The sequence below is a fragment of the Molothrus aeneus genome (assembly GCF_037042795.1).
Source record: "Molothrus aeneus isolate 106 chromosome Z unlocalized genomic scaffold, BPBGC_Maene_1.0 scaffold_33, whole genome shotgun sequence".
Lineage (NCBI taxonomy): Eukaryota > Metazoa > Chordata > Aves > Passeriformes > Icteridae > Molothrus > Molothrus aeneus.
The window spans coordinates 1,133,269-1,149,357 of record NW_027098761.1 but is presented as its reverse complement, the minus strand read 5'-3'; the positions used below and the strand labels follow the sequence as shown (position 1 = coordinate 1,149,357).

The 16,089-nt window shown below is 41.4% G+C and overlaps 1 protein-coding gene across 1 annotated transcript in view; it reads right to left on the bottom strand.

The window, feature by feature from the left end:
• GRIN3A (glutamate ionotropic receptor NMDA type subunit 3A) overlaps positions 1–16,089 on the bottom strand; it is a 67,821-nt gene that overhangs the window by 4,060 nt on the left and 47,672 nt on the right. Inside the window, exons 5-8 of the mRNA XM_066569886.1 lie at positions 14,712–14,827; positions 12,423–12,574; positions 1,520–1,684; positions 695–768 (exon numbers count right to left, since the gene is read on the bottom strand). Coding sequence (XP_066425983.1) covers positions 695–768; positions 1,520–1,684; positions 12,423–12,574; positions 14,712–14,827 — 507 coding nt within the window. The remainder of the gene's footprint in view (positions 1–694; positions 769–1,519; positions 1,685–12,422; positions 12,575–14,711; positions 14,828–16,089) is intronic.

Genomic DNA, 16,089 nt, shown 5'->3' with positions numbered 1-16,089 from the left:
CTGAAAGACCTTTTGTATTCTATACTCTGTGCCTGAACTTCTCTGTAGAAAAGCAGTGCTGCTGTCTGTGTCCTTACAAAGTGCACCAGTAGGATTGAGTTGCTGAGCACATGCACAGTTCCATGCAATGCCTTGTGTTCCTGGAAGCTGTACATCCCAGTCTCTTCTGCAGAAGACACAGGCTATGAAAACAAGGCCAAGCTGTTACCTACTTTTTTTTCCAACAACACTTGTTGGATGCAATAATTTTCAAAGGATTGCATTTGCCTCTCCTCAGCTTTCTTAATTAAAGAAGAGGGAGCTGAAGGAGTTTCAGGCATGCGAGTGCCTGATCTCTCTTTCCCTCTAAAGGCTCTGCCTCTCAGAGCCCCGGTTACCTGCCGGTGCGTTGGCATGGGAGTCATTCATTCCCTAAACTCCACTGCCTAAACACAAGTGGACTTCAACTGCAAAGCCTCTCTTTGCCATGGGAGGTTTTTTATTAGCTGCATTCAAAATCATGAAAGAACAAGATTTCTAGATTTAATACTAGAAAAAATAATTAATTTCTGCCTTCTTCATTTGTCACTTCTATCTTGTTTCCTTTTTTTTTTATTCTATTACCTTTGGGGCATAACTGTATATCCAAACAGAAGGCATTTAATTTCAAAGTAATATTTATAGTTTGTGTTTTAAGGCATGGATAGCTTCCTACCTCTTTTCTACTCGTTTTTTCTTAGGCTGATGTTTTTCCTCGATAAATGAACTGTTTAGAGCACGATGTAATCTCTAGAGGAAAAAGAGGAACATAAATTAGTCAAAGTAAGATTAAAAATGGCTCCACAAATAGGTAAACAATTTGGGCTTTGTATGATGGAGCTGAGAATAAATTATTTTGCACATTGAAGGATACAAGCAATTGTCTGTGCTTTGTCATTACAACAGATTTATTTTCCTGTACTTTCCCAAAGAAGGGCAAGCTGAAAAGTTGATTAATAGTTTGGGAACAATCCTTGGTGTTAAATTAGTTTTAAAAGATTTCTTCCTCTGTGCTGTTTTAAAGCAATGGAAGTTCTTTCCTTTTCTGCCTTTTGCTGTAAAGTAACTTCTTCCTTTGGAGCAAACACCCAGAGCAATTCTGTCCCATTAATTTCTCTAGAATAATGAGGGAGGTTACCCAGCATTTCCTGCGTGCCTCACAGGTTTGGGAACCTGTAACAGTGAGATGGAATGTTCTGGTTTGCCAGTTCAGGATAACAACACTGTTGCTTCCATCATCCAAAAGAGCTGAGCTGTGAGGCTACAAGCACAAATGGAGGGGTCCCTCCGTAAGCTTTGCAACCGAATATTTAAATAATTTTCTCTGTGTTTCCCATTCCATCCTTAGGTCAGCCTCTTCAAACTCCAGAAGCTGCTGACACCATTCAAATGCCAACTGTCAGTGCTCTTACAACATTTCATACCTAGTTCTTGTCCAGGCTTTCTTCAGGTCAGCCACACAACTTTCACAAGGTCCCTTCAGAACATATGAAGAACATACCTGACTGGTATGGAGCCAGTACTTCATCTTGGATTTTTTCTTGATTCGTGGCAGGACCAGTCTGTACACGATGTGCTCCCCAATCGTGGTGAGAATGGACAAACCAAAGCCAATGCACAACATCACGAAGAGCCCTGAGAAATGCTTTATCCCCATCTGCAGTGTCTGTGAATAAAATCAAAAGGAAAAGTTAAGGCAGGAGGTTGTTAGTGTACTGGAGCAGATGCTCTGTTTTCTCATGTGGAAATGTGGTCTGACTGAATACAGAGTGGTGAAATAATGCAGAATAGTTTGGATAGAGTTCACAGCAAAGCCTTTCTCTGCTGCTTGGTGTTCAACCAGAGCAAAGGCTCTGTCATGGGAAGAGAATCAGCCAACACCAGGGAAATTGAGCCATTCCCCTAATGAGGTGGAGTGTTAAATGTACAAGAATACGGTGTTTGCAGTGTCTTTGCATTTGTAAAAGCAAGTACTGCTTGATAGAATGCAGTCAATGAGCTGTAAAGCAAGTCCTTCATCAGCAGTTGAGCTACTGCTCTATGAGTGTTCATATTTTCAGGGAATTGATTGTGAACTTTCTCTTTTTGTGCTTTGCCCTTGATGGAGGGTCATGGAGAAAATGTTAAGTAAGTAGCACAAACATGGCACCCCTCCACTCCTTACATTAACAGGACTGAAACTGCGTTAGGAACTCTGACTGCAGCTATTGAAAACAGGAACACTCACACCTTTTTCTGCCAACCCACCCTTTTCATGTAGGATAGAAAGCCTTTAATTAATTTGTCTTATTGGCATTAATCATATTTGAACACCAAGAAACTGTGTAGAGCAGGAATCTGTACCACAGACACCTGCACTGCAATGTGTGGGTGAGGTGTGCATGTTGTACCTTTATTCTCAGGCCTCCATAACTAAGTTTATAAATAACTAAAATCCCTTGCGAAAAATTACTGCTCACAGATTACTATGGAAATATTTCCAGGAATACAAAGTCCAGTTGTGTCTTTCTATTAAACAATGTTACTCACCAAGTAAATGAATGGGGAAAAAAAAAAAAAAAAAAAGAGGAGCAGAGTTTGGGAAGGGTTGTGTGTCACCTGTGATGCTGCTACCCTGAACCAGTTGTGTTCCTTGTGTTCATTTGCTCCATGGGTGGGGGTGGGGATTGTGCTTTATTATGAGTATTTCCATAAGTTGGAAAAAGAAACTGGAATTAGTGAGAAGATGCATCACAGAATATTTGTGAAGTCTTGTTCTAAGGTCGTTTTAAGCCACAGAGTTCGTAACTGATGAGTCCACTGAAGCTGAGGGCTCGGAAGTCCCTCTGTGTACTTTGGTTGGGTGACTGCGAACTGTATTTCTCTCTTCTGGTTTGCATATTTGATTTCTGCTCCTTAGAACACAATGGTATGAGATAGCATATCACGGGTTTTTTACAAGAACAGAGCTTCTGCAATCTAGCAGAGTGAGAACTTTCCCATACTGGCACTGGCAATGGATTGTTTTGGGGATCCTCTGCCAAAATCAACCTCCTTGTCCTGAAGCACACTGAGCAGAACTTTTGAGATGAGAATTTTTGTACTAGTGAATAAACACTTCAAGGGTTTTGAAGGGTCTAATGGAGGTGTAAAAGCAATTTCTAAAGAAGCTGGAAACCATAAGAAAGACATAGCAAAATGGCTCTGGGGTAGAAGTGTGTCAAAATTTTGGCACAAGGGTTTTTTTGATATGGAAACTGCATCAATTCAACCTCAAGGCAAAACTTGCCTCTCCACATCACAATTTCTTACTGACCTGCTGTCTCATAGTTTGTTCTTTCAGTTAGGGGCAGAGGAGGGTGACACAGAGATTACAGGTGGTAATGCTTTACACTGCTCAAGCACCAAAGTGTTTGACTGTAGGTCTGGCAGTGAAGCCCAACTTTTAGCCCAGGTAGAATAAAATAAGAATGAGGTCCCATGTCTGACCTTTTTCTCAGAGGTCTCAGAGCTAAGGCCTCAGAATGGCTTATCTTTGAATTTGACATCTTTAAGTATCTGTAAGAAGCAAAAAACCTGCTATCCCAAATAGTGGAACATGCTGATTAAAGGTCCTTTTGCCAGTTCTCCAGGAAGTTCTAATGCAAATCACTCCCTTCCCAGAAAGGGTGTTCAAAGGCAAGTATGCAACAACTTAGAGATGCAGAGCTAACAGTAAACATAAGAACAAACAGAACAGTATTTAAAAGGTTATGTGTTTGCTCAGTCATCTGATGAATACACTTATCTACCAGCACTCCCAGGCTCCAGCTGTTGGATGTCACAGAGAGTAACAGCTTGTGGGTGGTTCTTGCCATGGGAACTGGGTTTAATGTAATATCATAAAACCCTAGCCATTCAAAACAATAATAAAAAGCCCTATTGCAGTGGGGGTTCCTGAATGCTTGGGGTCAGTGTTTGATGCCACTCCAGCACTGCTACAGAAAGCACACTTGGCTAGCTCCTTACATGAAAAATAACTCCCTCGTCTTCAGCAAAGCCTCTCTGATTTATGCTGATGAGTGTCTGGCTCCCTGTCCTGTCAGCTCTGCAGAATTGTTTTCTACCTTCCCTGGAAGCAGGTGAAAGAAATTCCAGCACTGTCATCCCACATGAGTTTTTCACCTGTAATGGATGGCTTTTGAGATTGTCCAAACAAGACATCTTTTCCTAGCAAAGGAAGTGCCAAAACAAAGCATCAGTAATATTTCATCTAGCAATGAAGAAGGTAATACTTTGGAAGAGCTGCATGATAAAGGCTGCAGAGTAAAAGGAAATTTTTGAGACTAAATTAAGGGGGAAAACAAGGTAGGGTAGAAATAATTTATGCAGTGTGGAGTGTATGGAGTGATTATACATAGCAGTATCAGTATAGTCACAAACCATTGTAAAATGGCTATTTATCAGCTGTCTGTAATTACTGTAGAGACACACATTAAATAGTAAAGGAAACCATCTAATAGAGGCAGCTCTCATTTTCAGCTTCTAATAGAGGCTTCTCTCATTACAGGAGCAAGCTCAAATACTTATTTTGTTGCTCTTATATGCATTTTTAGGTGCATACATAGAATATACATGGAAAGAGCAGGAAAAAAATGGTTTCTCTGCATTACTGCATTCCTCTCTGCTCAAGGGTTAGGGGCCAGGGGAGTGGGTATGTGGGTTGGGGGTGGCAACAGAAAACAAACTGGTGGATTTCTCTACTGCAATATCTTGTTTTTATTTCCTTTTATTTCAATTTTTTTTTCCTAAGGAATAAAAGCCCGCCATGTGGTGTATTCTGTATTAAACCAGGATAAAAATGCAGTCCTCGTTCCAAGTTTGTAATCATAAATCCAGGATGTAGCTTCCTGCATTTTAGGAGAATGAACTCAGTTATGGTCATGTAATGGTTCTGGAACAATAAGCAGTGTAGTCAATCCTGTGATAATTACTGCTAATGGGTGCTAAGCATGACAGTTGCAACAGCCTCCAAGTTGTTTCCCACTGGCAAATTGGAAAATTGGCATTTCCTAGACACCAAGTACAATAGAAGATATGTGCTTTTTCTTTACATCCTTGAAGAAACTTATTCAATTTATCAACCCATATATGCAGTTGCTTTCTGAATACTTCCTGTTGTTTCCACTCTAGTTATGTGCCTTTTTTTCTTTTTTTAACCCTGAATAGAAGTAAAGGGATGCAGAGAAGCCAGTCTGACATTTGTGTTCACTTTGGAGCAGGCAGTCGAGACAAAAACAGCATTTAGTAATTTCAGCATTTGTTTTCATGGGAAGAACTCCTGTTTTACTCCCTACTACAGGAGACTGTAAATGCTTTACTCTCCCTGGCTGCACTGAATAAGTCATCACTCCTGTGGTCCAACTTTGACTAATTAGAAGCTTGTAAAGATTGTTGTGGATAATCTGCAAGTTGGCAGTGCAGCACAGATATTGGTACTACACACTGCTGAACCCAAATACTAAATATGGGTATCGTGTGTGTTAAGTATAATAATAAGCTGTATTTTCTTGATTGCATTTTCCCTTTAAAAGGTTTGCTGATCTTTGGAAGTTCAGTTTTGCAGCACCTGTGCTGATAAGGAATTAGTAGGGATAAATGGATATGAAGGGTAGAATTCTAAACTCATTTACACATCTCAGTAGGCCTGCAAAATCCTACTGATGCTGATACTTTTATTTAGTCAGCTAAGTGTTATTAAAACATGCCCCCCTCTCCATGTTGTGGCATTTTTTGTAGCTGCAGAGAGACTTATTTTTAGACTTGATTTTCATTCTTATGGCTTTCTGTGCTCTCAAAGAAGTAGCAGCTTAAAAATAATACATATTTAATCTCTTCAGGGAGATTATCCTTAGCAAAGACTGATGACCATGGCTTTAGAGTTTCAAGTGACAAATTTCAAGATATTGTAAGTACTGTCTTATATTGGCAAGACAAGTTCCTTTTCCTGCTTGTTGTGAGGGTTTTGCACAGAGCTGGAAAAACACTGTTTTGTAAGAAATGTTTTATTTTCTACTCATCAATTTTCCAAGCCCTGTCAGTACCTCTTCAGACAGTCACCTTTTTCTTTTTCTTTCTCTTTGTTTTCAGTTTCAATGGATGAATCTAAATCTTTTACTCATTTGCAGGACACATCTTCTCCTAACTCTGTTGACAGAGTCAATACTCATTCAATCCCTTCTGCAGGACTGTTGTGCAAAGTATTTTTTTCCACAGTGCAAGTCCAGAACCCACTGTTTCTTCCCACACTGAGATGACCCCTTTTCAATGCAACATCTGTCACTTTGTGAGACCCTTTTTGGAAACATTCCCAGTTCCTCCTGTGGGCAGGGGCCACATCTCCCCCCTAGACAACATACGTGCAGACTGAGAAAAGTGTCTTGGTATAGCAGAACCTTTTTTCCCTGTTATTTCTGTTTGTTTTTCATGCTCTCACGACAAGGTGCTGTGAAAGGTGACTGATGGGCAGCTGCTATTTATGAGCACATTGCAGTTTGTTTCCTTTTTGGAAGTGTCTGCATGGCCTTCCCTTGACACCTGCAGTGCACCAGGGACAAACATAAATCAGAACTTCAAGGTTGGAAAAGTCACTGTTGAGTTGTCAGGCGATGGGTGTAACAAAAAAGGAAACTATTGGTTGACCTTTAAGGGGACTAGGAAGAAGACAGAGCAGAAAGGCACAATTTTCTGGATGACAACTGGGTGAAATCATGGCAGGATGAATGAGGCACTGTCTGATTGTGTGCCTCTTGAGTGATGCTGAGGCCAAAGATCATAAATTCAGGCAAAAGACCAGTGAATTTGAGCAAGTTCCTTCAGAAACTTGAGAGCTAACAACCATCAACGGCTCTCACCACTGATGGGAGATGAAAAGAGGATTACCATCCCTGAAGGGATTTAAAAGACCTACGTGGTGGACTTGGCAGTGCTGCATTAATGGCTGGATTCATTGATCGTAGAGGTCCTTGCCTACCTAAATTATTCCATGATTCAAAGATGAAAGGATTTTTTTTTTTTCTGTGTGGCTTCCATCTGGATCAGATGGAAGGCTGTGGTCAAGGACCAATCCCCACTGTTAGCATGGACCTGTCCCTCAGGCACTGGGAGGAGGCTCACAGCACTTTACCTTCCCCAGCATCACCACTGTCAGGGTCAGTTTAGCTGCAAGGTCTGTGTGCTTTCATACATTGTTATTTTAAATGTCAGGTTAGATACCATTTGTGTGAAGCATCAGCAAGTTCTTGATATTAATAGCTGGGATAATGGCATGCAGCAATATATTTTTTATTCCACGTGTTGGTTGTTATCTGACTGAACTGCCAGTCAACATGGAAATCAGTCTAAGTTCTAGAGTTCTAGCTGTCCTGTGATCATTATGAATATAAAAGGAGAAATACAAACCTTTCAAGTGAAACAGAAGATACAGTTTCAACAGTAACATTTTTAAAAACATAGCTAAAAAAGCTGTGAAAGATTGTGTACACTTAAGTAGCTCTCCCAAAGCATGGACCAGGAAGGGCTCTTCTTTTTTATACTGTCTTGGTAAACCCTGCCCTGGTCATCCCTGCCTGGCCTGAGCAGCCAAACTACTGACTTCAGGCATTTTGCCTTTCAGGGATACCCCTGCCTTCTGCCCTGCTGGCTGAGTTCCAGAGCTGCTTTGCTGCCAGGAGCAGAAAATTGCAAAATTTTTGGTTCCCAAAAATCACAGAATCATAGACTGGTTTGAGTTGAAAGGGATCTTTCAAGGTCACCTGGTCTAACTGCCCCACAGTGAGCAGGGCCATATTCAATTAGAACAGCTTGCTCGGAGCCTTGGATGCCTCCAGGGATGGTTGAACACTTTCAGGGAGGGGGCATCCACCACCCCTCTGGGAAACATTCTGCTCACTTTCCACCCTCTTTGTAAAAATCTTCTCTCTGCAGTATATTCTGAGCTTGGATGGAGCTAATGGGATGGAAAGCCAAGTCCCAAGAGCCTGGCTCCTTCTGAAGAGGCACTGGTGAGAATAACAGTAGGGTAGAGGAAGAGCTGAGTGTACTCTATGCAAAAATAAAAACAAATTACATTGATTATGCCCAGATATGATGTACAAATATAACTCTGTCAATCCCTCATCCTTCCTGCACCATGTTTCACCCTTAGTAGGGAACACAGCAATTTGGCCACAAAGGCATTCCTTTGAAACAAAAACATGACAATTTTAAACCAAGAGTGCTCAGGCAATATTGCTAGAGGCTAGCACTCACCAAGAACAGCCACTGCCACCCACATTACCTGCAGTGGAGAGGGTAAAGTGCAATTCACGGCAGTGTTCTTTCCAAGCCTGAGTTAGCTGCATGCCCCATAAATGAGCCAGTGGGTGCTGATCAGGGCCAGATACCTTGGGTAAGTGGTTTTGCTGGAGAGGTTGATACAAAACAGCAGAGTCAAGCACTTCTGACCTCTGCAATATCAGAAAGTAAACCATCTTTATTGGTTTCCCAGTTTGAAGATCTGCAAGGTTTTCACTGCAAACCTTCCAGCCCCAGACTGAATAATTTCTTTCCAGGACAACTTTGTTTTGAAATGCAGTTTACAATAAGCAAAGTGCTCATCCACTGCCAGATAGAGAGAGATGGGAAGAGCTAGCATTGAGTTCTGCCACAGGAAGTATAATTTCCCAGTGTAAGAGTACTAAAAAATGGTGAGTAGGAAGACGGATCTCAAAACAAATCTATAGAAAAATAACTTCAGTGGGCAGGAGTGGCAGGTGGATACAAATCAGGCATAGCTAAAGAGGTAATGACCAAAATGGATGATGGATATCCCACCAATTTAAAGGCTATACTGATCAGTATTTCACCTACATATATTCCCATTTTGGCATCATTACTCTTGGTCAACAGGTGCAGCATGTCACAGATCAAATTTATCAAATCGGCATAGAAGAATACAAAGCCTTACTCTTGCTGTCAAAAGGCAATTGCTGGGTCTGACTTTGGTATATAATCCATGTGAATGACTACCCACTGAGAAGCTGAGACTTTTTTAAAAAATGAACCATCTGCTTTTGTGTTGAACATTGTCTGCTCTTCAGTGAATCTGTAGAATACTACTGTGACTGAGAGCAGGGAGTAAAGTTACAGAGATTTTTGGGCTGTACAGGAGTAAATGACACAAACCAACATAAAGGTAAGTCCAAGACTAATTCCCATGCTTCTTGCTGTTACAGTGGGGAACCTGTACTTTGGAGAGTGTTTGCTGCTTGGCTGTTAAGTTTAGTAATTTTCTCCCAACTAAAAAATCACACATTCTAAAATCTGCAAGTTCTTGGCCAAAAGGAATGGATGAAGAAGAGGGGATTCATGTGGGAGATACATTAAAAGTGAGGCACCTCAGGAAAATGAAGATCCGGACTTAGCAGACCTTACCCACAAATGGCACAGACTTGCAAGTGGTATTCTGCTTCTGCTCCCTTTCTGATTGCATAAGGGTCTTTCAGTGACTTTTTAGATTCACAGAATCCTAGAACAGTGTGGTTTTGAAGAGACCTTACAGACCATCTAGTTTCAACCCCCTGCCCTGGGCAGGGATACCAACCACCAGACCAGGTTCCTCTAAGCCCTGTCCCACCTAGTCTTGGACACTTTCAGGGGTGGGGTATCCACAGCTTCTCTAGGCAACTTATGTCAGGGCCTCACCACCTAAATGTTTCAATTCTTCCTTTTATTTCCTCTCAACCTAACTCTTTCAGTCTAAACCCTTATCTTGTTACTCCATCCCTTGTCCAAGTCCCTCTTCAGCTCTCTTGGATCCCAGTTAGGCACTAGAAGGGGCTCTAAGGTCTCCCTGGAGCCTTCGCTTCTCCAGGTGAGCACCCCCAGCTCTCCCAGCCTGCATCCAGAGCAGAGGCCCTCTGATCACCTTTGTGGTCTCCTCTGGATTTTCTCCAACAGTGCCACGTTCTTCTTATGCTAAGGATCCTGGAGCTGGATGCAGCTCTGCAGGTGGGGTCTCACCAGAGTGAGCAGAGGTGCACTATCACCTCCCTCAACCTCCTGCCACTCTTTTAGTGATGCAGCCCAGGACATCTTTGGCTTTCTAGGCTGCCAGACTACATCGCCAGGGCATCCTGAGCTTCTAATGCACCAAGGTCCCAAGTCCTTCTCCCCAGAGCTGCTTTCAATCCATTCTGTATTTGTGTCCTGCCTGTATCTGTGATTGGCATTGCCCCAACCCAGGTGCAGGACCTTGCACTTGGCCTTGTTGGATTCCATGAACTGAGTCCTTCAGTCCAACTTGCTGGACTTTAGTTTCTGAACAAAAAACTCAGTTGTACATGTTGAATTAATGCAACTGAAGATGGAATAAGGACTATGGTCAGACAACCAGCCTGGGAGTAGCTATACCTGCCCTTCATTCTTCACAAGTACATTATACTAAAAGACTTAATTATGTTAAAGCACAACATGTCCTCCATCTGTCACACCATGCTTAAGGCCTCCCATAAATCCTGTGGTTCAAACCTATTCAATAGTGAAAAAAAAAAAAACCTCAAAGGAATTCCATGGCACTATTCACAGGGCAAAATCTGAATTTTATTTTCAGACTGGAGCAGATTTTTGCCCTACCTCCTCTCCCTTTGTTGGTAGGCCTTGAGGAATCTTGTGTTGATCATGCACCTCTCTTGGTAACATTTTGAACAAGGACCCCCATATATGTACATCTATTTACAATTTTTATAGGCAGGTATTACTTAGGTTCTAACACTTCTGCAGCCCAGTGTATCATCTCATGCCCCTCCCAGGGGATCTAAGCACCTTAGTCCACAGACTTCAGAAGTAACTACATGTTCTGAGAGTAAACCAGTACTAAATAAAATTGTACTTTTGACTGGAATTTATTCTATGACTAAGAATAGAGAGCATACAGCCCCAGATGAATGCTGTAGGGTAAGACATGATCAGAGGAAGCTCCTTTTGTCACATCACTAGGGATTTATTAGGAAGGTAAGTTTTCTCTGCTGTAAGAGTTTTGAGTTTTAAGCAACATTGAGGTAATTTATAGCATTACCACCTTGTAATTTCCTGAGATTTAATTCAAAAGACTTGTTAAAAAGTAGAGGAACAAGAAGTCATTGAAGGAACTGCTATTTTAAAAAGACAATTTCCTTTTTAGATGATAGTACAATCTTCAGATAAGCTAAATCAGAAAGAGAAGTGAATACACACTTCTATTTAAGTTTGCTTTATTGTGTTGAATTAATCACATAAAAAAGAAAGAAAAAATGAGTAATTTGGATAAAAATAAATTGAATTTTCTTCTATGAATGTCTGATGTTAAAATATAATTTATTTCCTATTGACACAACCGTAATGAAAAAGTAAAGAATGTAGTAAGACCTGCAGAAACACCCCAACAAATTATATATTAAAAATGCCAAATAAAGATTTGCTTTGTCGTATCTCAAAAAAACGCTAATTTTGTAGTGATTTAGTCAGCTGCGAGAGGTTTGCAGCTGACCATTGAAAAGTGGGAGTCAGAGTCCAGGAAACTGAGGTTCTCTTTGATAGGAGAATGCTGCCACTTCCTCAGGGAACACCGTGTGTGTGTTTGGCATTTGACTGAACAGTCTGAGAAGGAGACAGCAGAGTTCTAACTGTTCTGTACCTGTGAGAACACATTGGAAGACCTTCAGCTAAAAGAGTATGCTATAAGCTTCACACATTGCTGGTGCTTTTGATTCTTCAATACTTTATCTTATTTTTTCACTTGACAGTCTAGGGAACTTGGTGAAAAACTGCTATTCTGGTAAGAGTTATCTTTTCCTCATAAATAATGGTGTAACTCCTCTGATGTGGTACTTGGATGAAGTACCACATGAAGATTTACTTCCATTTCTCATAGATCTACATGGAAGTGAGACCTACTTCCCCTCTCTTCTTGGCATGGTGTCTTAGCAGACCATTTCTAGCCTGAAATCCTATCTTTGGTACAGGTAGCTGCCACCCATGTTTGGAAGTGGTCAGGGTGTATTAAAAAATTCAGGATGTCCTGAGCTCCCCCTCTCTCTGTGGATAGTGATACACACACAGTTGAGTGGAATCAGAATCAGACAGGTTTCCTATGAAATATACCAGATCACGATTTTTACTGCCCTCCTCATGCCCTGCTTGTGTCCAGAGGAGCTCCCTGGTGCCTCACTCAGCAGCACAGTCCCACTGATGCGCTCCTCCTGTTTTGCCCTGACTGCTGCCTGGGTCAGCAGCTCTTGCCTTTGAAGTCTCCTCCTTCCCTTCAGCTGCCACCCACCCCTGCCATGTGGGTATGCCATTAGGAATGAGGGGAAATAATTGTCAGCTTGCACAAAGCCTCACTTAGGTGACCCGAGTTCATTGCTTACCTCCGTGACGGCGAAGCTTCGTTTTCCACAGGGAACAACCTTGTACCACTTGTCGTGCAGAACATCCATGAAGCCGTGGGATTTGTACTGGCTGATCAGGTCAGAGATGTTTGAGGTGAGTGGAGAGCTGGGGGGAAGACCAATGCCATATCCTAGAAGGGAGAACAGTGCAATCATCTCTCTCTTTCTTTTTTGCTGACTTATGTTCATTTCAGCATGGAAGAGCGAGCTGGCACTCTCAGCCAGCCAGCCAGCTCAAACCTGGCTTACTGTGGTCTGAGAATGCTGAGACAAGACCTTTTTTGGTGCAAAATAAAGTCACCCAATATAAACAGAATAAGCAAATTCAACATTATTATGGCCACACAAGCCATAATAATGTTTTTGAATCTCCATGTAAAACTGGAGATTCAAAAACTTAAAATGGAGACAATGGATTAATAAATATTTTCTCTAGAAACACAGACCTTTTCATGCCCTTGTCATGGATTCTTTCAGCAATGCAAAAGGGCATCAATGTTACATAAATCATTCTGTGATTCCCTTGCATTGTTAGAGCAGTGGATGTGACTGTGGTGTCAGATGTGACATTTTCTTTCTATGCATTTTCTGATGAGGAGCTGTATGCGCATAAATATATACAGGAGCCATCTTCATTGCTATCACACAGCAATTTAAAGCCCAGGGGCTATGCTTTCAGTTTGTGCACTTCTGCTGTGGCACTGACAGGACTTTTCAGATACTAATAAATGCAGTTTTTAGCCACTGTGCTATCTTTCACCATGTTAAAGTGTGGGTAAAGGACTTAGTGTAAGTGAAAATTAATTCAGTAACTCTGAATGTGGTACTTTTACCAGAATCTGGGGTTTGATTTAAGAAATTCTAAACAAATACAATTGATCCCTCGAAGACATGCAGTTGCATGCCAATTGCCTGCAGAGATTAATTTCTAGTCCACTGTGGATTTTTGTTTTTCAGTTCAGAATTCAGAACTTCAGATTGTCTCCTTAAAGAAACCCACAACAACACAGGAAGAAAGAAAAAGCCCTCACAAACAGACAGGTGCTGAATTTTCCAGGACAGTGGCTCACTTTTTAATGAGTGATGAGGTGATATCTGTTCCTACAATGCTTCTCCCTTGCTGCTGAATTTTTTACATTGTGCCTGTAATTCTACCTGAATAAACTTGCTCACATCAAAGGATTTATTTCAGAGTTAGCACAGCTAGAACTTATAAATATCACATTTTCAGCATACATTTTTGTAACTGGGAGAAATGAAGGAAGTCCACTCATCCAAAATCATACAGTTCAGTGTCTATTTGTTTGTTTCTTTTTCTACATTGAAATCTAATCTACTTGATTTGAATTTGTGGAAACTTCTGGTTTTATTTCAGCAGAGCTGACCTTTCTGAAAGGGATTTATCAGGTTTCTGAAGGAGGTTGTTTTACATTGTGATGGGAGCAGCTGGAGCTATTACCCTTGGAGGGGAGGAAAGTGGAAGCACCAGTCCTTTGCACTGTCCATCTATCACAAAAGTGGTTTCTAATGTCTGCTGCTCATGTGCTCATCCATGCTGGAAGCAGCTTCACTCCAACCTTGCTTCCAGGCTGCCTTCTGAGCTGTCCTTGCTAATTTCTCAAGGCTGCAGGAGGCCAAGCACCAGGGCAGGCTCCCTTCTCAATTAACTATAGATTCAGTGGGAATCTTGAGCTCACCTTTAAAATGAGAACAGTATTTGCCTGTTTCAGATAAGAGTGAAACTGCAGAACCACATTGTGAACACGTTAGAACTGGGTTTTGAACAAATGTCAACAAAGAGAACTGGCAGAAAAGAAGCCTCATTTCAGGGGCCTCTTTATTTCATGGTGAGCAGGGAAATGGACTCTGCCTCCTAATGTCTGGAGACACACTGCCTGAGCACTTGGAATAATTTCTGTATAGAGCATGGCAACAGATCATACAATCACAGCATGGTTTGGGTTGGAAGGGACCTTAAAGAACATCTCATTCCAATGCCTGCCATGGGGGATCTTCCACTAGGCCAAGTTGCTCAAAGCTCCACCCAACCTGGCCTGGAAACAGGTGCTAAAAGTGATACGAGATCTCAAAAAAAACCACCAGAAGAAAAGGCTGGAGCTTTTGTTCTGCTCAATCACTGAGGATTTTGCCACAATCCTCAGGGGGTCCTCAGTTTCACCTCCATATTTTCACCGAGAACACCACAGCACAACAAAGCAAATTCAGCACATGAGGAACAGAGCGGTGTGTTATAAAACAGCTTATTACCTTCAATGGCAAAGGGTTTTCCCACAGTTAGGAGCTTGCAGTCAGCATCTATTGACACTTCATAATCTAACAGTGCTTTATCCATGATGAAGGCATCAAGTTTTTCTGGATCATGCCTGTATTCAACACCAAAATCAGAAACACAATCACTTCACTGTCTAAGTGACACTGAACATTTGTCTATGCAGTTTTCTGGAAAATTACTGCATGAAAACAGTGACTGCTATTTGCACATCTGCACTTAAATTGAAAACTGATTTGTATTTTGAAGGACAGCATTGTGCATGAAATGCAAACTTTGTGCATTAAAAGCAGTCAGTGTGTTTAGGACTTATTTTGCTCCCACAAAATACTATTGTTCTGAAAGACAAAAATCACTACAAAATGTTGGACTTTGACTCAATTGAAAGTGGCACAAGGCTTTAGTGGAGAAGATCAAAAATTGCTAAAGTACTGTTGCTATCTTGGTTTCTTTGTGATGTTAAACTTGGGGGATATTATAGCAAAAATCCAGAGTGATAACTTATTCAAAGGTATTTCTCCTCCTTTCTCCTTGAATATGAAGTAAATTATTTCCTTCATCCAAGCAAGGAAATCTATATTTTCTTTGTGTTGTCTTCACGAACACAATGACTGAATTTCACTAAAATAATAATATCTGAACAGCACATTTGGATAAAAATAACAGAGCAGCTGCAATGCCTGATCTCATCTGACCCCAGGACTGCCCCCTCCCTTCCTGTCCCCTTAAAAGTCTGGGTGTTCTCCTGATGTGATTACTTCATTGATCTCAATCCATTTACTCCACTTTGACCCAAAGAACTGCCATGGGTCTTGATTATCAACAGGATGGATCTGGGGAAAAATATATGAACAGGAAACAACAAGAAAAAACTTCTGGTGACAAGTTCTCAGGCCATCTGCCAGGCAACTTTTAAGATAAAATGAGTGAATGATTTCAGGCTTATTACTACGTCTCATGTTTCCTGGAAGAGTTGTGTGATGCCCCAGACTGTTAAGCACAAATGTCTCTGAGGCACACTGACACCATGATTCCTTAAGCCAACAAGACTTTTATTACTTTTTACCGGTCTAGTGCTTCTTTTATTTGTTTTTATGATAAATTAAGGTTCCTCTCTGAGAACCTCCTTTCCTCCCACTGCACTGAGGAACCTCATTGGCAGCTTTTGCTTGGACTGGATGTCTTTTTCTGAATGTTTCTCACTGCCTGATGAAGGACTCCCAAGCTCAGGAACTAGCCAGGAGTTTATACACTGCCCTGGCCTGATGGCACCCCCACACCCAGGTGGGCATTCCTCCACATCACCATTCAAGGTGATGGTCTACACTGCGTTTTTCCTCAGTTCTCTTTGTATAC